Consider the following 20,238-nt stretch of genomic DNA (forward strand, 5'->3'; position numbering starts at 1 on the left):
AGAATGAATCATGTATAATCATGGCAACTACCATAGAGATACAATATGTGTCTCTTTAATTCTGTGTAAAATGAGTCCATTAACCAACTAATTGCATGAATAATGACCAAAGATAAGTACATTATCATATAACCATTTCACAAGACTATTTACATAATTTAAATATTAACTGAGAGACTGTCAACTCTCTGACTGAGCAAGCACATATGGTCCGCAGAGGGCATCAGTGATTGTGGTGTTCTTCTGATACCCTCTGTTTCCTCACAAGGTTACCACCATATTCATAAACACGCTATACACTAAGTGTACAAAACATTAGGAACACCTGCTCTTTCCAAGTGAAAGCTATGATCCCTTATTGATGTCACTTGTTAAATTCACTTCAAATCAGTGTAGATGAAGGGGAAGAGACAGGTTGAATTAGGATTTTTAAGCCTTGACACAACTGTGACATGGATTGTGTATATGTGCCATTCAAAGTGTGAATGGGCAAGACAAAATATTTAAGTGCCTTTGAACAGGATACGGAAGTAGGTGGTAGGTGCACCGGTATGAGTGTCAAGAAATGCAACGCTGCTGAGTTTTTCACGCTAAACAGTTTCCCGTGTGTATCAAGAATGGTCTACCACCCAAAGACACAACTGTAGGAAACATTGGTCCAGCATCCCTGTGGAACGTTTTTAACACCTTGAAGAGTCCATGCCTCAACAGATTGAGTCTGTTCTGAGGGCAAAAGGAGGGAGTGAAACTCAATATTAAAAAGATGTTCCTAATGTTCTGTACAGTCAGTGTATATTCATATATACAGTCTCAGTCAAAAGATTGGACACACTTACTCATTTAAGGGTTTTTCAATATTTTTACAATTTTTTACATTGCAGAATAATAATGAAGACATCAAAACTATGAAATAACACATATGGGATCATGTAGAAAATAGTACAATGTAGAAAATAGTAAAAATAAAGAAAAATCCTGCAATGAGTAGGTGTGTCCAAACTTTTGACTGGTACTGTACATTATTCATTGGTTATCACATGATAAAGGACAGAGGGACCAGGCAGGCAGAGAGACGCTGTTTAGTTAGTGTACACATACAACACAAACATATTCACCCCTCGCCTGATTCTTAGATCTGTTGGTGTTGTCTTACCAACTCCTATAGACTTTGGCATTGGCAGAGAGCACAAACACATCTGGGACCAGGCTACTCTTCACCCCTTCTATGACAGAATAACCAGAATACCTGGTTGCGGGCGCGGGTATTCCGTCTTCCCCTGGGGCAGGCAGAAAGCAGTGGCAGCAGCAGGATGAACAGAACAGAGGAAGAGAGGCAAGAAGAACCACAACAAGGTTAGAGAAGCAAAGGGAAACAGATATGACCTCTAGAGGGAGGGGGTAAGAGGTCAAGCCTGAGAGAAGGATGGGGGAGGCCCAACAGGAGAGACCCAAGCTTGGGGAGGCTTGGGTAGAATGGGGCTGGGGGGAGGGGAGGGTTGGGGGTTCTGGTGAAGGCAAGGACGATGGGCCTGGGACTGTGGACGAGTGGCAAGAGAGGCTCAGTTTTTACACCATGGTTGACTGGGGCAATTTTATTATCTCTGAGAATACACCTGAGACGTCACTTGGCGGCACTAGGACCATGACAGTCTGACACTAACAGCCCCAGTGGACTCCACTGATGTGTACACACTCTTTCTGTCAGTGTGCCAATGTTGGATCCTGACTTATGCAGAGGAAACGGCCCTGTTTGTTTATTTCCATAGCCTGACATGTTTAGTCCTGGGGCAACTGGCCCGTCACCAAAATGTGTTTAACGTCTAGAGTTCAGGATTCAGGTGCTATAACATGGGCATTAATGTCATAAGCAAACCCCACACGACCAGAGTCTGACTACATTTGATACTTAAACAACCTTGAAACTTAGCTTTGTGGAATTGCCTTTTCTCCAGACCAGAGAGACAAACACTACCTTTCCTAGCTGTCAAGCCAATGGACTGCCCAGTCAGAGAATTCCCTTATAGGAATGAATGGAGAGGAATCTCAGCCGTTTAGTCTATTTATTTAAACAGTTGTTGTGCCCAGCACAGGGCCATGAAAGAAGGGATAGTCAGTGAGCTAAGCTAAAGTTGGAGTAGACTAGAGCAGTCAAAGACAGAACATAAAGGTAGAACCCCCAGAGCTGATAGTAGAGATTGCTGACATTCAGACAGAGAGAGAGAGACCACAGAGTTCAGTGAGGGGCCACATAGGGGCCAGTCAGTCAGTACCTTGATGAAGGCCTCCAAATTGCCGTTAAAGAGTTTATGATTAAAAACGGAGCAAGGTCTAGGCTTCTGCATTCTCCTGGGTTTAGCGGGAAGAGTGGGGGGGCTGATGGTGGAGGAGGAGGTTGGTGAAGGGTGTGCAGATACACATGAGCTATGATGAAAAACAAAAAGGACTGAAACATGTATTTCATTCTGTATAATCAGTGGGATGTTTTTCGAGATACAGTTGAAGTCGGAAGTTTAAAAAAAACCTTAGCCAAATAGATTTAACGTCAGTTTTTCACAATTCCTGACATTTAATCCCAGTAAAAATGCCCTGTTTTAGGTCAGTTAGAATCACCCCTTTATTTTAAGAATGATTTATTTCAGCTTTTATTTCTTTCATCACATTCCTAGTGGGTCAGAAATTTACAGACACTCAATTAGTATTTGGTAGCATTGCCTTTCAATTGTTTAACATTGGTCAAACGTTTCGGATAGCCTTCCACAAGATTCCCACAATAAGTTGGGTGAATTTTGGCCCATTCCTCCTGACAGAGCTGGTGTGACGGAGTCAGGTTTGTAGGCCTCCTTGCTCGCACACGCTTTTTCAGTTCTGCACACACATTTTCTATGGGATTGAGGTCGGGGCTTTATGATGGCCACTCCAATACCTTGACTTTGTTGTCCTTAAGCCATTTTGCCACAACTTTGGAAGTATACTTGGGGTCATTGTTTATTTGGAAGACCCATTTGCGACCAAGCATTAACTTCCTGACTGATGTCTTGAGATGTTGCTTCAATATATCTACATCATTTTCCTTCCTCATAATGCCATTTGTGAAGTGCACCAGTCCCTCCAGCAGCAAAACACCCCGACAACATGATGCTGCCACCCCCGCGCTTCACAGTTGGGATGGTGTTCTTCGGTTTGCAAGCATCACCCTTTTTCCTCCAAACATAACAATGGTCATTATGGCCAAACAGTTCTATTTTTATTTCATCAAACCAGAGGACATTTCTCCAAAAAGTACAATCTTGTCCCCATGTGCAGTTGCAAACCTTAGTCTGGCTTTTTTATGGTGGTTTTGGAGCAGTGGCTTCTTCCTTGCTGAGTGGCCTTTAAGGTTATGTCGATATTGGACTCGTTTAACTGTGGATATAGATGCCTTTGTACCTGTTTCCTCCAGCATCTTCACAAGGTCCTTTGCTGTTGTTCTGGGATTGATTTACACTTTTCGCACCAAAGTACGTTCATCTCTAGGAGACAACGCGTCTTCTTCCTGAGCGGTATGATGGTTCCGTGGTCCCATGGTGCGTACTATTGTTTGTACAGATGAACGTGGTACCTTCAGGCGTTTGGAAATTGCTCCCAAGGATAAACCAGACTTGTGGAGGTCTACAATTCTTTTTCAGAGGTCTTGGCTGATTTCCACAGATACACCTCCAATTGACTTAAATGATGTCAATTAGCCCATCAGAAGCTTCTAAAGTCATGCCATCATTTTCTGGAATTTTACAAGCTGTTTAAAGGCACAGTCAACTTAGTGTATGTAAACTTTTGACCCACTGGAATTGTGATACAGTAAATTATAAGTCAAATAATCTGTCTGTAAACAATTGTTGGAACAATTACTTGTGTCATGCACAAAGTAGATGTCCTAACCGACTTGCCAAAACTATAGTTTGTGGAGTGGTTGAAAAACAATTTTTAATGACTCCAACCTAAGTGTATGTAAACTTCCGACTTAACTGTGCATGTCCTATTCCTTCCCCTCCTCTCACAGTACAAACCATAATATTATTTTAACACACAAGTGGTGTCACAGAGCAGAGGAAGTATGCTTTGACTTTTATCACAGCTGTTTCAGCTAAACCCTGAACAACCTGACTTGAAAGACTCTGGGCAACTTATCAAATAAGTCAGTTCATAAAAACATGATTACAGTCAAAGCACATGAGTAATGACACAGAGAATTCAATATAAACACTGTAACAGGCCTGTGAGCTGAGAGGAGATATCAACGTCTCAACTCTGCTACTACTGTTCATATGACTAATATCTGTGGTTAATATACAGTACTGTTCTGATTAGCAGATACCTGTACAATACTGTAGTGTTTAACAAGGCCACTTATGGCCACTGTAGTGACTGATAGGTGACAGATCGTCTTACAGCCAGCTCATCTCCCCATAGCTGCTTCATTGCAAACTCCAGTTTGCTCAGAAGTCTGTTTATTCATCAACAGACAGACCACATCCCCTCTCCCTATTTGGAATTCCACCCCTGATTTTCCAGAGGCTCGGGACCAAACTGCTATTCACTTTAACATGACATCATCTCCTCTATTTCCCAGAAAACAGGAAAGATTTGACATGCTTTTATTCCTCCTCTTTTCACCCTCTTTTCTTACCGTGTTGTTCCATATTCAGCCCTTTCCCCTAAAAGAAAGGAGGGAAGAAATGGAGAGAGAGGGGGAGAAATAGAGCGAGAGAAAATTAGAATGTGTTTGTGTGTGTGTGCATGCTTGCGTGCATGTGTCTGTGAGAGAGAGAAAAGACAATGCTTGGATACATGGTTGAGTACATTCTGAGCCAGACCTGGTTGTCTACAGAGCTGGCAGATGGGGCAGACAGAAGCGAGGGGCGAGGGATGAAGGGCATTATGAGAACACGGGCACCTATTCAGACAGGCTCAATGGTGCGGGCTCCATGACCGCCTCTCTGAATCACATACAGCCAGCCAGGCAGCGGTCATTTAGCGGTCGCCCTAGAAACCGTAGATAGAGAGCCTGAGGGGGCGGACCCTGACAACTCAGAGCGGAATGTCAATGAAAGTAAGCATATCCAGGGACAACCGGGAAGGAGGAGGGAAGGTTGAGTGAGTGTGAGGAAGGCCGCATTTGGCTGCATTGGGTTTGTGCAATATAGTAGTAACTGTGCAGTAATTATATACTGTAACATGATACACTATATATACACATGAGTATATGGACACCCCTTCAAATGAGTGGATTTGGCTATTTCAGCCACACCCGTTGCTGACAGGTGTATAAAATCGAGCAAACAGCCATGCAATCTCCATAGACAAACATTGGCAGTAGAATGGCCTTACTGAAGAGCACAGTAACTTTCAGCGTGGCACCGTCATAGCATGGCACCTTTCCAACATGTCAGTTCGTCAAATTTCTGCCCTGCTAGAGCTGTCCCGGTCATCTGTAAGTGCTGTTATTGTGAAGTGGAAAGACCCAGGAGCAACAACGGCTCAGCCGCAAAGTGGTAGGCCACACAAGCTCACAGAATGGGACCTCCGAGTGCTGAATCACGTACCGCGTAAAAATAGTCTGTCCTCGGTTGCAAACTGCCTTAGGAAGCAACATCAGCACAATAACTGTTTGTCGGGAACTTCATGAAATGGGTTTCCATGGCCAAGCACAAGGCTAAGCATCGGCTGGAGTGGTGTAAAGCTCGCAATCATTGGACTGTGGAGCAGTGGAAATGCGTTCTCTGGAGTGATGAGTCATGCTTCGGACAAATCTGGGTTTGCCAGATGCCCGGAGAATGCTACCTGCCCCAATGCATAGTGCAAACTGTAAAGTTTGGTGCAGGAGGAATAATGTTCGGGGGTTGTTTTTCATGGTTTGGGCTAGGCCCCTTAGTTCCAATGAAGGGAAATTGTAACGCTACAGCATACAATGATATTCTAGACGATTCTATGGGGAAGGCCCTTTCATGTTTCAGCACGACAATGCCCCTGTGCACAAAGCGAGGTCCTTACAGAAATGGTTCATCGAGATCGGTGTGGAAGAACTTGACTGGCATGCACAGAGCTCTGACCTCAACCCCATCGAACACCTTTGGGATGAATTGGAACGCCAACTGCTAGCCAGGCCTAACATCAGTGCCCAACCTCACCAACGATCTTGTGGATGAATGGAAGCAAGCCCGAGAGCAATGTTCCAACATCTAGTGGAAAGCCTTCCCAGAAGGGTGGAGGCTGTTATAGCAGCAAAGGGTGGACCAACTCCATATTAATGCCCATGATTTTGGAATGAGATTTTCGACGAGCAGGTGTCTACATACTTTTGGTCATGTAGTGTATATCATCTTGTTATTGTAACAGAGGGGTTGCATTAGGGGGTTGTATACTACAGAAGAAACAAGAATACAAGATTATATGATATCCCCTGATAACACTATTTGATCAGTGACTCGAATGGTTGAATTCAGGGATTATGTCATGTCTAATAAAACAGCTTCCAGCAACAAAGCCTCTGTCTGTTTGTCTGTCTGTCTGTCTGTCTGTCTGTCTGTCTGTCTGTCTGTCTGTCTGTCTGTCTGTCTGTCTGTCTGTCTGTCTGTCTGTCTGTCTGTCTGTCTGTCTGTCTGTCTGTCTGTCTGTCTGTCTGTCTGTCTGTCTGTCTGTCTGTCTGTCTGTCTGTCTGTCTGTCTGTCTGTCTGTCTGACCACAATGAATTCCTGGAAATACTGGAGCCAACTGGTTGGCTGCTGCTGGACCATCATACAATTTTCTGAAAGAAATATGGCTAAAGATACAATATGGTTTATTACTGGTGGTTGATATGGCAGTTAAGATTCCCACTAATTAACTACACAATTTCACAACAATGTTTGAACCATATGAAGACTCAAATTGGCAAGCTGCTGCTAGTGATAAAGGGAAGGTAATGACCCTATGAATGGCATTGTGCTCCAGTAGTGACACAACAATGTTGTAACCATGTGAAGAAGTGTTCTCACCTTCTCCCAGAGTCTGCTTCAGTAGATCATGCTTGGCCTGTAGTTTCACTATAAGGTTGCTGCCATTCAGGTACTCTTTGAATTTCTATACAAGGCAAAAGAAAAGTAGAAAATATGACATTTAGCAGACACTTTGATCCAATGCTACTTACAATGCCTTCACAAAGTATTCACAACCTTGAGTTTTTCCACATTTTGTTGTGTAACAGCCTGAATATAAAATTGATAAAATTTAGATTTAGTATCGTTGATCTACACATCATACCCCATAATGTCAGTGTCAAAGTACAAATTAATAAAACATGAAAAGCTGAAATGTCTTCAGTCAAAAAGTAATCAACCCATTTGTTTTGGCAAACCCAAGTAAGTTCAGGATTAAACATTTGCTTAACAAAACACATAATAAATAGCATGGACTCACTCTGTGTGCAATAATTGTTGTTAACAGGATTTTTGACTGACTACCTCATATCTGTACCCCACACATACAATTATCTGTAAGGTCCCTCAGTCTAGTAGGGAATTTCAAACACAGATTCAACCACAAAGACCAGGGAGGCTTTCTAATGCTTCACAAAGAAGGGCATAAAAAAGCTGACATTGAATATCCCTTTGAGCATGGTGAAATTATTTACTATACTTATCTAATGAAGATAGTGTTTTATTTTTCATTAGTAAAAACAAAAAAACCTTTCTTCCACTTTTACATTACAGAGTATTTTGTGTAGATTGTTGACACATTTAAACATTTTTTTTTGTGTGTGATCCCTGTAGGAATTGAACCCATGACCTTGCTAATAACACACTCTTACAAACTGAGCCACACAAGACCACACTTGTGATTGTAGGCTACAGTGACTACTGCTTTATGTCATTACATCAAAAGGTTAACTTCAGAATTAATTTAAATGACTCGTATCACCAAAGCCTGATGCCAATAGCAGTAGAATGAACTCACAACCAGTTTGCCTGTCTGAATTCCACAGGGCATAATACTGCAAATTGATGAACACTGGAGCAAGCCACTAAACCTGAGTTGCTCAGTACTCTAATATCAGTATGCAATGCATTCATAAACATAGAAAAAACATTTCTATTACACTTTAAGTTGTGGGAATATAATAATAATATGCAACTTAGCAGACACTCTTTGTAAAGTGACTTCCAGTACATTTACAGTGAGTGCATTCATTTGTATTATGTGTTTGTGATCCCTGCGGTAATTGATACCATGACTGTAAAAATAAGGAGACAGGACACTATAGTGTTAGCATTAGGAAGGTGTTAAGTAAGATAAACCTGGATATAGTGCAAAAGCATTATGGGTACTGTAGAACATCCAGCTACAATGACCACAATGATCTTACCAACTGAGCCACACAAGACCTTGTCAGAACCCTAGAGCAAGTACTTAATACCAGTATGCATTCATACAAATAGAATTGAAAAAGCATTTCTAATACATTTTAAGTGGTGTTGGTTGTCAGAGCCACTCACAGTGAAGTAGAAGCCCTCGGTCTCCTGCTGATTGGCTCGTCTCCTAGCAACGTTGACTTTGCTCATGTAGGAGTCGGACGAGGCAGACTTGACCGACTCAGTGGACTGGCTGTGTAGGAAAGCCTCAGACACATCAAAGTCCTCCACCGTCAGCATGTCCTGCAGTGTCTGCATGGTGGCATCCAGGGTCTTCCTCACCTATGAAAGACAGAAGGGAAAGAGAGGAGAGTCATTTAGCTGGGTTACAACTTTAATATTTACTGTGTTTTCCCTGCACACAATAGGCAGGTTTCCATTGATCCAGGTTTATTCGACAAAAGCAATATTTTCACCATGTGTAATGGGTATGCCTGATTTAGGATACATTTTCTAAAGATCGAGAAACATTTATCCGTTCGAAAGGGGTGGATTTTTATTTTGTCACACCTTCCTTATTGCGAATTTTCTTTTTGGGAACTGTGTTTTTTAAATAAAATATGATTACCAAATATTTTTGAAGGTATGCGGGGCACGTTATTTTACAGTGTAACTATAAAGCTTCAATTTAAATCTAAATGCCTACTGTTTGCAAAAGAAATGTTTCAACTATAGAAATCATGTTTCTTGACTTTCAAGAATGCCTGAATTACTTCGCCTTGTTTTTCTGGTTGGCTGGATACAAGTTTCATCATCCAATTATTTCAGATCTACAGGAGTGCAAATTTCACCATGGCACGGACCATGGTGATGCTTTGGCACATGAGAATATGAAAATTAAAATATTTATAAATGATTGCATTCTATACATGCTGGCTTTCACAGGCTACCTGAGACATGAAACAGATAGGTGGGAGGGCATACAGGCTGTCGCCAATTTATTAATGTGCAATTTCCCTAAATGGGTAATGGAAACACCTCAACCACTACATTTTTATTTGACACTGTAGATTTTTGAGAAAAAAAACCCTTTTTTTTTGTAGGTGTGACGTCATTAGCTGTTTTTATCAACACCAGATAGTTCAATGGAAACACCCTAGCAGGCTATTGTCGCATCTATTTTCTATACAAACTTTCCTTATGTCGACAAAAAATCCATGGACAAGTTAATGGAAACATAGCTAATGAGACATCAAAGATTGTAATGGGAAATGGAATGGTATAATGCTCTTTGAGGGCACAATTTCAAATTGAAGAACCAAATATCACACATGTGGGTCGTTCCAATTCAATTCAGTGCCTTTTAGTAGTCCAGCTAGGTAAAAAAAAAGTTTCATTTCATATAATTTTAACATTGTTAAACACTGTTAAATGCCAAATAATGTAACAGGATAGACTAACAGGATTGACAACATCCTCTTAACTCATCCATAAATTCCCTTATTGACAGGGGGAATGGACGCTTGTTGTGTATGTATAACAGTGAGGGGCAATTGAATGCAAACTTCACTAAAACATTTAAATTGAAAAAATATGTATTTCCTGTCTATCTATGGGTAATAGGTTTGACGTGTTATGCTCGACCCACTCAGTTTTCTACTTCAGAATACCAGCAAATGGCCAAAAAGAGTAGAACCAGCTCACCTACTTTTAAACTATGGTTTGACTACTAGATGTGCAATGTCTCTTTAGAAAAAACATATTTAAAAAAGGAATAGTTTCACCATATTAAAATGAGATTTCAGTTCATGTAACAGGGTTGAAATTAAAATGAGGGACAGGGTTGTTATTTTTTCTCTTAAAATGAATCACTAACAACATGAAATAAATAAAAATCTTAAGATATGACTTTGTCAAAGCAACAAAATAACAGGGGCTTTACAATGATGGGGAAAACTTGGAGAAATGTTGGGTTTAAGTGGGGTAATATCTTCTTAGAAGTCACAGAGGATGCACAGAGGGATATGTCAAAATGCTGAATTTTGGCACTTTAGCAAGTCTTTATTCATATTAAAATGTTTTCATGTGTTCTATATTAAAGGGCACTTTATTTAATATAACAAGCTTTTAAAATTCAATATTTGTGGACAATTTCTACTTAAAATATCAAAGGGATGCAAAAGGTACTCATTTCATGGAATTACCCATATACTAGTATGGATTCTGCACAGACACCAACCGCATGCATAATATATATAATGTAAAGTTCAGTCAACCTGGTAGGGGACATCCGGTTGCGCGTGTGACTGTGTGAAGATAAATAGAAAGATAAATTGTGTTCTGTCTATGTGAGGGGTACAGAGGAAGTGGCTGAATGAACAGAGCCCCTCCATATTCATAGGAGCGATATGGTGACCTTTACACACACATCTGTCTGACTCACTGAAGCAGCAGAGGGAGGTAGGCAGACAGGCAGACGGCAAATGTTCCACAATTTTACCTACTGAACATGGCCCAGGTGGGGAGTTCACTGACTGATAATGAGACAGGTTTTGGGTAAAGGCCAGGGTTTCAGAGCTCACCTCCTCGTTCTCGATCTTGAGTGTGGCCAGGCGGGACTGGAGCTGGTGGTGACGCATCAGGAGCTCTGTCTGCACCGGCTGCTGGGCACTCACCTGACACACCTAGTAGGTAGTGAGGGAGGGAGGGGAAGAGAGAAAGAGATTTTACAGTAGTGTTTGTTTGGGATGCCAGAACGGAACTGACCCAAGATGCTGGCATTGCTGATGCAAGCCACACAGGACCAGACCGAGGAAACACAGACATAGTGGGAGGCACAATCACCCCTCCAATCACCTCTCCCTCACCTCGTCGCCCATGTGTGGCTGGTAGTCGAAGTGGGCGGGCGGGCAGAAGATCTGGCTGTGCATGTCCATGACCCTGTGTTTGTCCCCCCTGACATCCATGGCATCCACGGCACCCTCCAGCTGGTCCAGCCCCTCGTGCCGGGACGTCTCCAGGCTGTACTCTGCAGACAGGTAGGTCCTCAGGGTCCGCGCCAGGCTGGCATGGTAGCCCATGTCACAGCTCTGGGGAGAGGCATGGACAGCATTACCACCATTGGGAATCCTTAATGTTAGTTACAGACCAATGGGGAGAGATGATGTGTTACAAGATGCTGCTATGCTTCAATTGATCAAACTACTGTATCTATTTGTCATTGCAATCAATAGAACGGTAACTTAGAATAATGTGTTACAAGATGCTACTGAGCTTTTGTGTATCAAATGGATGCATTTTTCCTGTGTATCTACTATTCTCACTTTGTTAGAATCAGCATGTACTGTACCACTCACGTCTATCATGTCAGAGACATCGTAGATGTAATATTTGGCCACCAGAGCATTGGTTGCCACCAGGTTCAACAAATAGTCGTTCCGTGCTTTAGTGCACTTCAGCTTGTTTTCTGAGTACTTGGCTTGTCTCTGGGGAGAGAGGGAAAGAAGAGGGAGAGAGACAGAGACAGACAGACAGAGAGACGGAGAGACAGAGAGAGAGCGTCAGTATACCATAGAATATCGATTTCTCTCTAAATGGATTTGTATACTAAAGATGTAATACAGTTTGTTCCATCTAAAGAAGTCTAATTTTATCAAAAAAATGTGCATGTGCCATATGAGACAATAGAGGTCTAGTCTTACCATGGCAACAAAACCACTTAATATTTTTTCTCATTACATTTTAAAGGCTAATGCATCCAAGTTCTCCGAGCTTTTACATACATTTGGACACATACACACACAGCTAAAGCCACACCTTCTCTTTCATCTTCTCCATCTTCTTGACAGCGCTGCGTCGCTGTTGGCGGTCGTCATGGCGCAGGAGGCTGGTGCTGACATCATTGGCCTTGCCAATCTGCTTTTCTCCCTGTTTCTCCGCCTCCTTCAACTTGCTCTCTGCGCTGATGCTCTCTGTGTGGTACATGTGGTAGGTCTTCATCACCTGCCCAGGACACAAAACATACATACAAAACATACCTTAAAGTCAACTACATGCACACTAAGTTCACTAGAAGGTTCTGGGTCTAGACGTTTACATTGGTCATGAGGGGAAACTCCCTATCTCAATGGAGTAACCACACAATAAACACCAAACTCACGATAAGCATGAATATTTTGTATAATTTATAATTTCCGCCAGCAGTTTGAAAGTAGCGCAAGTAGGTCCCAGAAAATTGTGCACAATTGTGTATGGCATCATCCATTTCATGATATGTAACTGCAAATGTTCTTTCTAAAATAATTATAATCATTTTCCCCTGCAATTCGTAGGATATGTTACGAATTTCAATTTGTACAATATATTGTGAAAAAGTGCTTAAGATCCCGTTCAATCACTTTAATGTCAATGGAAGATTAGTTAGACATGGATATCTAAAGAGGATTCAGCATATAAATCCACCTGTATATTGTACACTGAATAAGAAGACAGAAAGACAGCTACTGTCAGATATGTTGTGGATGTGTGACTAAGTGCTAAAACTAGGTTACCTCTCTTGATTTCCTTTCCCTTCACACACTAAAATATCATCCTCTCTCTTACAGGTCTACTAACAACTCTGATTTAAGTAATACATGTGAGGAAAGAGCAAGTGAAATCAATCAACAGGAAGTCTGTCATAGCGAAGTTACAGAGAACCTTTCCTCTAGTTACGGTACAGAGAACCTTTCCTCTAGTTGAGACAGAGAACCATTCCTCTAGTCTACACCCAAAAAAAAGGTTCTACAGTTATACTTATAGGATACTTCAGATGTGCTTATGGCACACACTGTTAGGTACTCACATAGTACTGGTTGTTAGAGAGAACTTTTCCTCTAACTATGTAATAGAGAACATTTCCTTTTTCCTCTGACTGTTGCTGGGTGTGAAACAAGAGAGGAGCCCTTGATTCTGACTGGAAGCCAGAAAAGGCTGGAGACATGTTAATGCAAAGCTCTCACATTGTGCATAATACATCAATACAGTGCATAAAACATGTACAAGAATATACAGAGCCTTCAGAAAGTACTCATGCCCCTTGACTTATTCCCCATTTTATTGTGTTACAGCCTGAAATCAAAATTGATTAAATACATTTTTGTCTCACACATCTACACACAATATCCATCCACACAATGTTTTTAGATTTTTTTGCAAATGTATTGAAAATGAAATACAGAAATATCTAATTTACGTAAGTATTCACACCCCTGAGTCAATACTTTGTAGAAGCACCTTTCGCAGCGATGACAGCTGTGAGTATCTCTGGGTTAAGTCTCTAAGAGCTTTCCACACCTGGCTTGTGCAACATTTGTCCATTATTCTTTTCAAAATTCTCTAAGCTCTGTCAAATTGGATAACTATTTCCAGGTCACATATTTTCAGAACTGTAACTCAGCCACTCTTCTTGGCAAGCAACTCCAGTGTAGATTTGGGCTTGATCCATCCAGTTTTCTCCTATCACAGACATTAAACTCTGTAACTCTTTTAAAGTCACCATTGGCCTCATGGTGAAATCCCTGAGTGGTTTCCTTAATCTCCGGCAACTGAGTTAGGAAGGACACGTATCTTTGTAGTGACTGGGATGTATTGATACACCATCCAAAGTGTAATTAATAACTTCACCATGCTCAAAGTCAAAGAGATATTCAATGTCTGCTTTTTTACCCATCTACCAATAAGTGCCCTTCTTTCCAAGGCATTGGAAAACCTTTGTGGTTGAATATGTGTTTGAATTCACTGCATGACTGAGGGACCTTGAAGATAATTGTATGTGTAGGGTACAAAGATGTGGTCATTCCAAAATCATGTTATACACTATTATTGCACACAGTCCATGCAACTTATGTGACTTGTTAAGCAAATTTTTACTCCTGAACTTATTTAGGCTTGCCATAACAAAGGGGTTGAATACTTATTGACTGAAGACATTTCAGCTTTTCATTTTTTATTAATTTGTCAAAAAATGTTCTGAAAATAATTCCACTTTGACATTATGGAGTATTGTGTGTAGGCCAGTGACAAAAAAACATCAACAACATTTGTAAAGAGCCAAGAGATGTGAATACTTTCTGAAAGCACTGTACAAGTACTATGAATGATGTCACCTACTGCGTGTATGTGAACATATAAGTATGAGACATACAGAGAGAAAGCTGTTTAGAAAAGGCCAATAAATGAACATCTGCATCAATGTATTATGCTGTTTTTCATGCAGAATCATTCTCTTGTGGCCATTAAGCCATGTATTTTAAGTGACAGTATTTCTATGGGTAGCAATGCCTGCTGCACAGTGTGATAGTGTTACCTTCCAATTGTCACGTCCTGACCATAGTAAGAGTTTATTTTCTATGGTAGAGTAGGTCAGGGCGTGACAGGGGGTGTTTTGTGTTTTTCTATGTTTTGTATTTCTATGTTTAAGTTCTAGTTTTTCTATTTCTATGTTGTTGTTTTTTGGGTTGATCTCCAATTGGAGGCAGCTGGTCCTCATTGTCTCTAATTGGAGATCATATTTATGTAGGGGTTTTTCTTCCTGGGTTTTGGGGGTTATTATATTTTCAGTAGTGTTTGTTTCGCGCTGCGTCACGCTTTGTTGTTTTGTCAATTCAGTTATTTATGTATTGCAAAGTTTCACGGATTTAATAAAATGTGGAACTACAACCACGCTGCACTTTGGTCTGCTCCTTTCGACAGCCGTGACACCAATGCACACTGGCCTGCCTACAGCACATCAATGTATAGTACCGTTCCAAAGTTTGGACACACCTACTCATTCAAGGATTTTTCTTTATTTTTACTATTTTCTACATTGCACTCATGGCTCTGTATAATACTTTACGTTTCTTTGAATTTGTTCTAGACCTAGGGACTATGAAAAGCCCCCTGGTGGCATGTCTGGTGGGGTAAGTGTGTGTGTGTGTCAGTGCTGTGTGTAAGTTGACTATGCAAACAATTTAGAATTTCCAACACATTGTTTCTTATAAAAACAAGAAGCGATGCAGTCAGTCTTTCCTCAACTCTTAGCCAAGAGAAACTGGCATGCATATTATTGATATTAGCCCTCTGATTACAATGAAGAACAAAATGTGCCGCTATTTTCTGGGCCAGCTGTTGCTTAACAAAGGTCTTTCTTTGCAGCACCTGACTATATGACTGGATAATAATTAAGATAAGATAAAACTAAAGCCAAAAGGACTTGCTTTGTGGACTGTGTTGTCAAAAAAGCAGAGCATCTCTATCACGGACAGACCTCTCCCCATCTTTACAACCATTGAATCAATCAATGCTTTTTGTGCTGTTCCTCTGTCTGCCTGCTTGCTACATGTTACTTGTCCTATGTTGCTCTGCATGTGCTCACTGCTCATTGTTTGTCTTTATTGTTATTGCAAACATAGGCATCACATTGGAAATGGATATAGAGTCATATATGGAAAATGGAAATAGAGTCATATATATACTGACATGAAATCATGAAAGCGAGAAAGGGTAGGCTTTGAAGGTTCAATGTGGTTGGTGTGGGTGGTTAGGTGGCGTGGGAGCGTTGATGTCAAAGCATCAAAGACAGGCTTGTGTGAGTGTGTTCAAGCATACATTATTGTGTGTGTGTGTGTGTGTGTGTGTGTGCATGCGTGTGTATGCATACTCTTCTATGTATGTACACAGTCAATGTATTGAGAGAAAAGAAGGATGACTAATAACTTTAATGACAGATCTGTGTTTGATTTTGTATAGCTTGCACTGAAAATGTGACTATGTGATGATGGTGTGACACCTTGGCAGTAAGCAGCTCTCCACTGCAAGGGAAGTGAGTCGGCTTGGAGCAGAGCCAAGGCATATAGAGTTTTTCATTCAACTGCATCTTCTCTCACGGCGGGAGTAAAAAAAACAAATCATGTCCTCCGGTGTAGAACCAAATGACCTGTGTAGCAAGGCTGTAAGGGAGATACCTAGTCAGTTGCACAAATTTGTCTTCCCCACATAACCTAACTTTCTGAATCAGAGAGGAGTGGGGGCTGTGTTAAATTAACATCCACGTCATCCGCACCCAGGGAGCAGTTGTTGTTGGGGGTTAACTACCTTGCTCTAGGGCACAAAGGCTGATTTTCCCCCTTGCCGGCTCGGCGATTCGAACCAGCGACCTTTCAGTTACTGGCCCAACGCTCCTAACTGCTAGGTTACCTTCCGATTGCTGATAAAGCTATTCTGCTCTGGGCAGGTCCTGTTCTATCCAGACACTACAGAGCAGAGAGTCTGAGAGGGTCTGAGGTGGGCCTAGCCAAATGGAGTTAGCCTGTTAGCTTCAGGCAAACTAACAAACATGGGGAGTGGATGGAAGGAGAGATTCTGTACAATACAGACAGATGGGGGAAGAAGGAAAGAGAGAAAAAAAGAAAGAGAGATTGAGAAAGAGAGAGAATTACATTTTGTTGTTTACTCACAGTGTAGAGCTCGTTCGTGACTTTCACTAACTCCTCGTGCATCTGCACCCCGATTTCTTTGCTCTGGGACAAAAAACAGGAACAACAGGCATGTGAATCAATCTCACAGGTGACTGGAAGAATATCTTACCTTGAATAGACCTGGCTTTGTTTCACTGAGGCATGAATACATCTGTTTCCCTTGGGTATGTATCTGTATGGGAGATATGTGTTTCCCTTGGGTATGTATCTGTATGGGAGATATGTGTTTCCCTTGGGTATGTGTCTGTATGGGAGATATGTGTTTCCCTTGGGTATGTGTCTGTATGGGAGATATGTGTTTCCCTTGGGTATGTGTCTGTACGGGAGATATGTGTTTCCCTTGGGTATGTGTCTGTACGGGAGATATGTGTTTCCCTTGGGTATGTGTCTGTACGGGAGATATGTGTTTCCCTTGGTTATGTGTCTGTACGGGAGATATGTTTCCCTTGGGTATGTGTCTGTACGGGAGATATGTGTTTCCCTTGGGTATGTGTCTGTACGGGAGATATGTGTTTCCCTTGGGTATGTGTCTGTACGGGAGATATGTGTTTCCCTTGGGTATGTGTCTGTACGGGAGATATGTGTTTCCCTTGGGTATGTGTCTGTATGGGAGATATGTTTCCCTTGGGTATGTGTCTGTATGGGAGATATGTGTTTCCCTTGGGTATGTGTCTGTATGGGAGATATGTGTTTCCCTTGGGTATGTGTCTGTATGGGAGATATGTGTTTCCCTTGGGTATGTGTCTGTATGGGAGATATGTGTTTCCCTTGGGTATGTGTCTGTCTGGGAGATATGTGTTTCCCTTGGGTATGTGTCTGTACGGGAGATATGTGTTTCCCTTGGGTATGTGTCTGTACGGGAGATATGTGTTTCCCTTGGGTATGTGTCTGTACGGGAGATATGTGTTTCCCTTGGGTATGTGTCTGTACGGGAGATATGTGTTTCCCTTGGGTATGTGTCTGTACGGGAGATATGTGTTTCCCTTGGGTATGTGTCTGTATGGGAGATATGTGTTTCCCTTGGGTATGTGTCTGTATGGGAGATATGTTTCCCTTGGGTATGTGTCTGTATGGGAGATATGTGTTTCCCTTGGGTATGTGTCTGTATGGGAGATATGTGTTTCCCTTGGGTATGTGTCTGTATGGGAGATATGTGTTTCCCTTGGGTATGTGTCTGTATGGGAGATATGTGTTTCCCTTGGGTATGTGTCTGTTTCTGAGAGATGACTGAACAGTGTGAAATGTTGTTTCCCTCTATTTGTGAAAAGGCCTTATAGAATACTTTGCAGTGTACCTACAGGCAGCTAAGAATATACATTTCTAATGTCTCCTACTGACCATATTCAAATCACACAGTCACGATTCCAACTCAGTTACTGTAACTCGCAGGAGCGGAGTGTTTGTGATGGACAGTGATAGAATGTACAGCCAACAATGAGAGGGTACGGAAGGCAGCTAGAACAGAGTAGTTTAAGAAATCCTGTAAAAGTGGTGTTAGGTTCTAATTTCTGGTACAATAATCCACACAGACTCCAAGAAACTCAAGCTACTGTAGATTGTCGCAGCTGCAAAAAACACACATACAGGTCACAAGCATTATATTTCTATCTTCCGACTAGGCCCCGGTTTCCAACTAGACTCCCCTTCTTCGTCTAGGATGAACAATCAGTCTCTGCAGGAACTGAATATGTTGGTTATCGTGTATCAGCGTCCAGAGCCTTTCACAGGTCTTCTAATCAGTCTGGTCTTGAGTTATGGGAGTACACATTCCTAGTCTCCTACAGTCCACTAGATAATTACACTTCTCCTACACAAAGAGTCTAAACCTAACACTATTTTCAATCTCTAAGAATACAGTATATAAACACTGTAAATTCATATTAATAATATAAATATAAATCCGTAAAGACAGTGTAAAAGAACAGTAATCTAATCTATCAGCTCTAACTCCAGACAGATGGTTCCTATTCAACCCTTATAGATACATTCTTTCCCTCTGCCCAAATACAATGCACATAGATCTTTCTATCTAACTCATAACATGAGAATTACTACTGCTAGGCTTATTATACAATTATAAACAGATCAAAACGGGCTCCAGTCAGACAGTCGTCAACAGTAGGAACAGTTTTCCTCTTCAGTAATACATTACAGACAGACCCCTCAAGTGAAAGCACAGGTAAGTGTGTTGTTAGTGTAGTATATAAGGTGGAGTATGTCAGTGATGGTAGGTTGTCACGGCTATGGTTGTCATTGTTGTTAGGCCCAGCAGCTGTGAGTTAGGCCTAATTAATTGAACTTTCCTCTGAGAGATAGGTGCTGCTATGGCAACAACACTACATTTACACCTAAGGACAACTTAAATGGTTAATTCATTAGCAGAAGCCCTATTTTTAGGTTAGTTTATTCATGTTGCACAACATTTGCTTCTACATTGAAATGCGATGGTGTGTGTGTATATATCACATAAAGTAGATGGTGGTACTGCTATCAGCCTAGGCATTGTAACAAACTTTACGCCACAACTTGAAACCTTTTGCTGAGGGAGACATTTGATCATTTTTCAGCAGGCAGTTACTCAGCCACCTCTCGGCAGCTCAGCCCACCAGGCAGCTCAGCCAAACCCAGTCCACCAGGCTACAGTAACCCAGCCTCATCACAGCTCACCCCTGACAGCATATCCATGCCAAGAAGACATAAATCATGTGACTCCACCTGGTTCCTGTGGATCAATACTGATCTGTGCTTTCCCCAGCAGACCGTTCCATCATACTGTAGTCCCTGAACCATGGCCACTTTCTGCTCTCTGCTCTGCCCTCTGCCTCTCTTTCTCAGACATGCTTTATAGCTTTGATTGGTCTAATGTGTACACTTAAATGCCCAGTGCAGTCAAGAAATTCGATTTTTCTGTGTTCTATATGTATTTCCACACGATGAAGTTGAAATAATACTGTGAAATTGTGAAAATGACAATGCCCTTTTAGTGTAAGTGCCGTTTGAAAATACCGCCTTAAATTTCAGGCTGTTTTGGTGTAATGGAATTTTTGCCTGACAGGTGACGTTACCAGGCAATAAATTAGTTAATAAACCAATAATAAAGACAGTTCCAAACCTCCCCTCCCACTCAGAAAACTCCCAGACAGTCCTAGTTTGAGTAATTGCTCTTTGATAAGAAGCTAATTTTTTTTATTTGTTTAAATCTTTTTACTTAAAAACAATCACAGTAAAGTACCTAACTGTTAAACAGAAATTATTTGACATTGAGATAAAACAGTTGCATTGATTAACAGGGACAATTCATGCAGCAATATATCCTTCTGTCATTTAGGGATATGGAAATTACCGGACAGAAACCGAGATTACACTTTACTTTGAGA

At 41.4% G+C, this 20,238-nt stretch overlaps 1 protein-coding gene across 10 annotated transcripts in view; it reads right to left on the reverse strand.

Annotated features, from left to right (window-relative positions):
* LOC106583535 (SLIT-ROBO Rho GTPase-activating protein 3) overlaps positions 1-20,238 on the reverse strand; it is a 61,201-nt gene that overhangs the window by 12,100 nt on the left and 28,863 nt on the right. For 2 of the 10 annotated variants that reach the window (XR_006761287.2, XM_082967609.1), the window contains exons 4-13: positions 16,841-16,903; positions 12,180-12,365; positions 11,720-11,848; positions 11,231-11,452; positions 10,946-11,047; positions 8,508-8,705; positions 7,011-7,095; positions 4,664-4,691; positions 2,271-2,421; positions 1,247-1,277 (exon numbers count right to left, since the gene is read on the reverse strand). Coding sequence is in view for 4 of the 10 variants with exons in the window: in XM_082967609.1 (XP_082823735.1) it covers positions 1,247-1,277; positions 2,271-2,421; positions 4,664-4,691; positions 7,011-7,095; positions 8,508-8,705; positions 10,946-11,047; positions 11,231-11,452; positions 11,720-11,848; positions 12,180-12,365; positions 16,841-16,903 (1,195 nt within the window). In the remaining 6 variants the exon portion in view is untranslated. Of the gene's footprint in view, positions 1-1,153; positions 2,422-4,663; positions 4,692-7,010; positions 7,096-8,507; positions 8,706-10,945; positions 11,048-11,230; positions 11,453-11,719; positions 11,849-12,179; positions 12,366-16,840; positions 16,904-20,238 lie in introns of all 10 variants that reach the window. The other 8 variants (XR_014382194.1, XM_082967606.1, XR_006761288.2 and 5 more) reach the window with 7 other exon arrangements.

This window comes from Salmo salar, chromosome 22 (assembly GCF_965601325.2).
Source record: "Salmo salar chromosome 22, fSalSal1, whole genome shotgun sequence".
NCBI classification, from domain to species: Eukaryota; Metazoa; Chordata; class Actinopteri; order Salmoniformes; family Salmonidae; genus Salmo; species Salmo salar.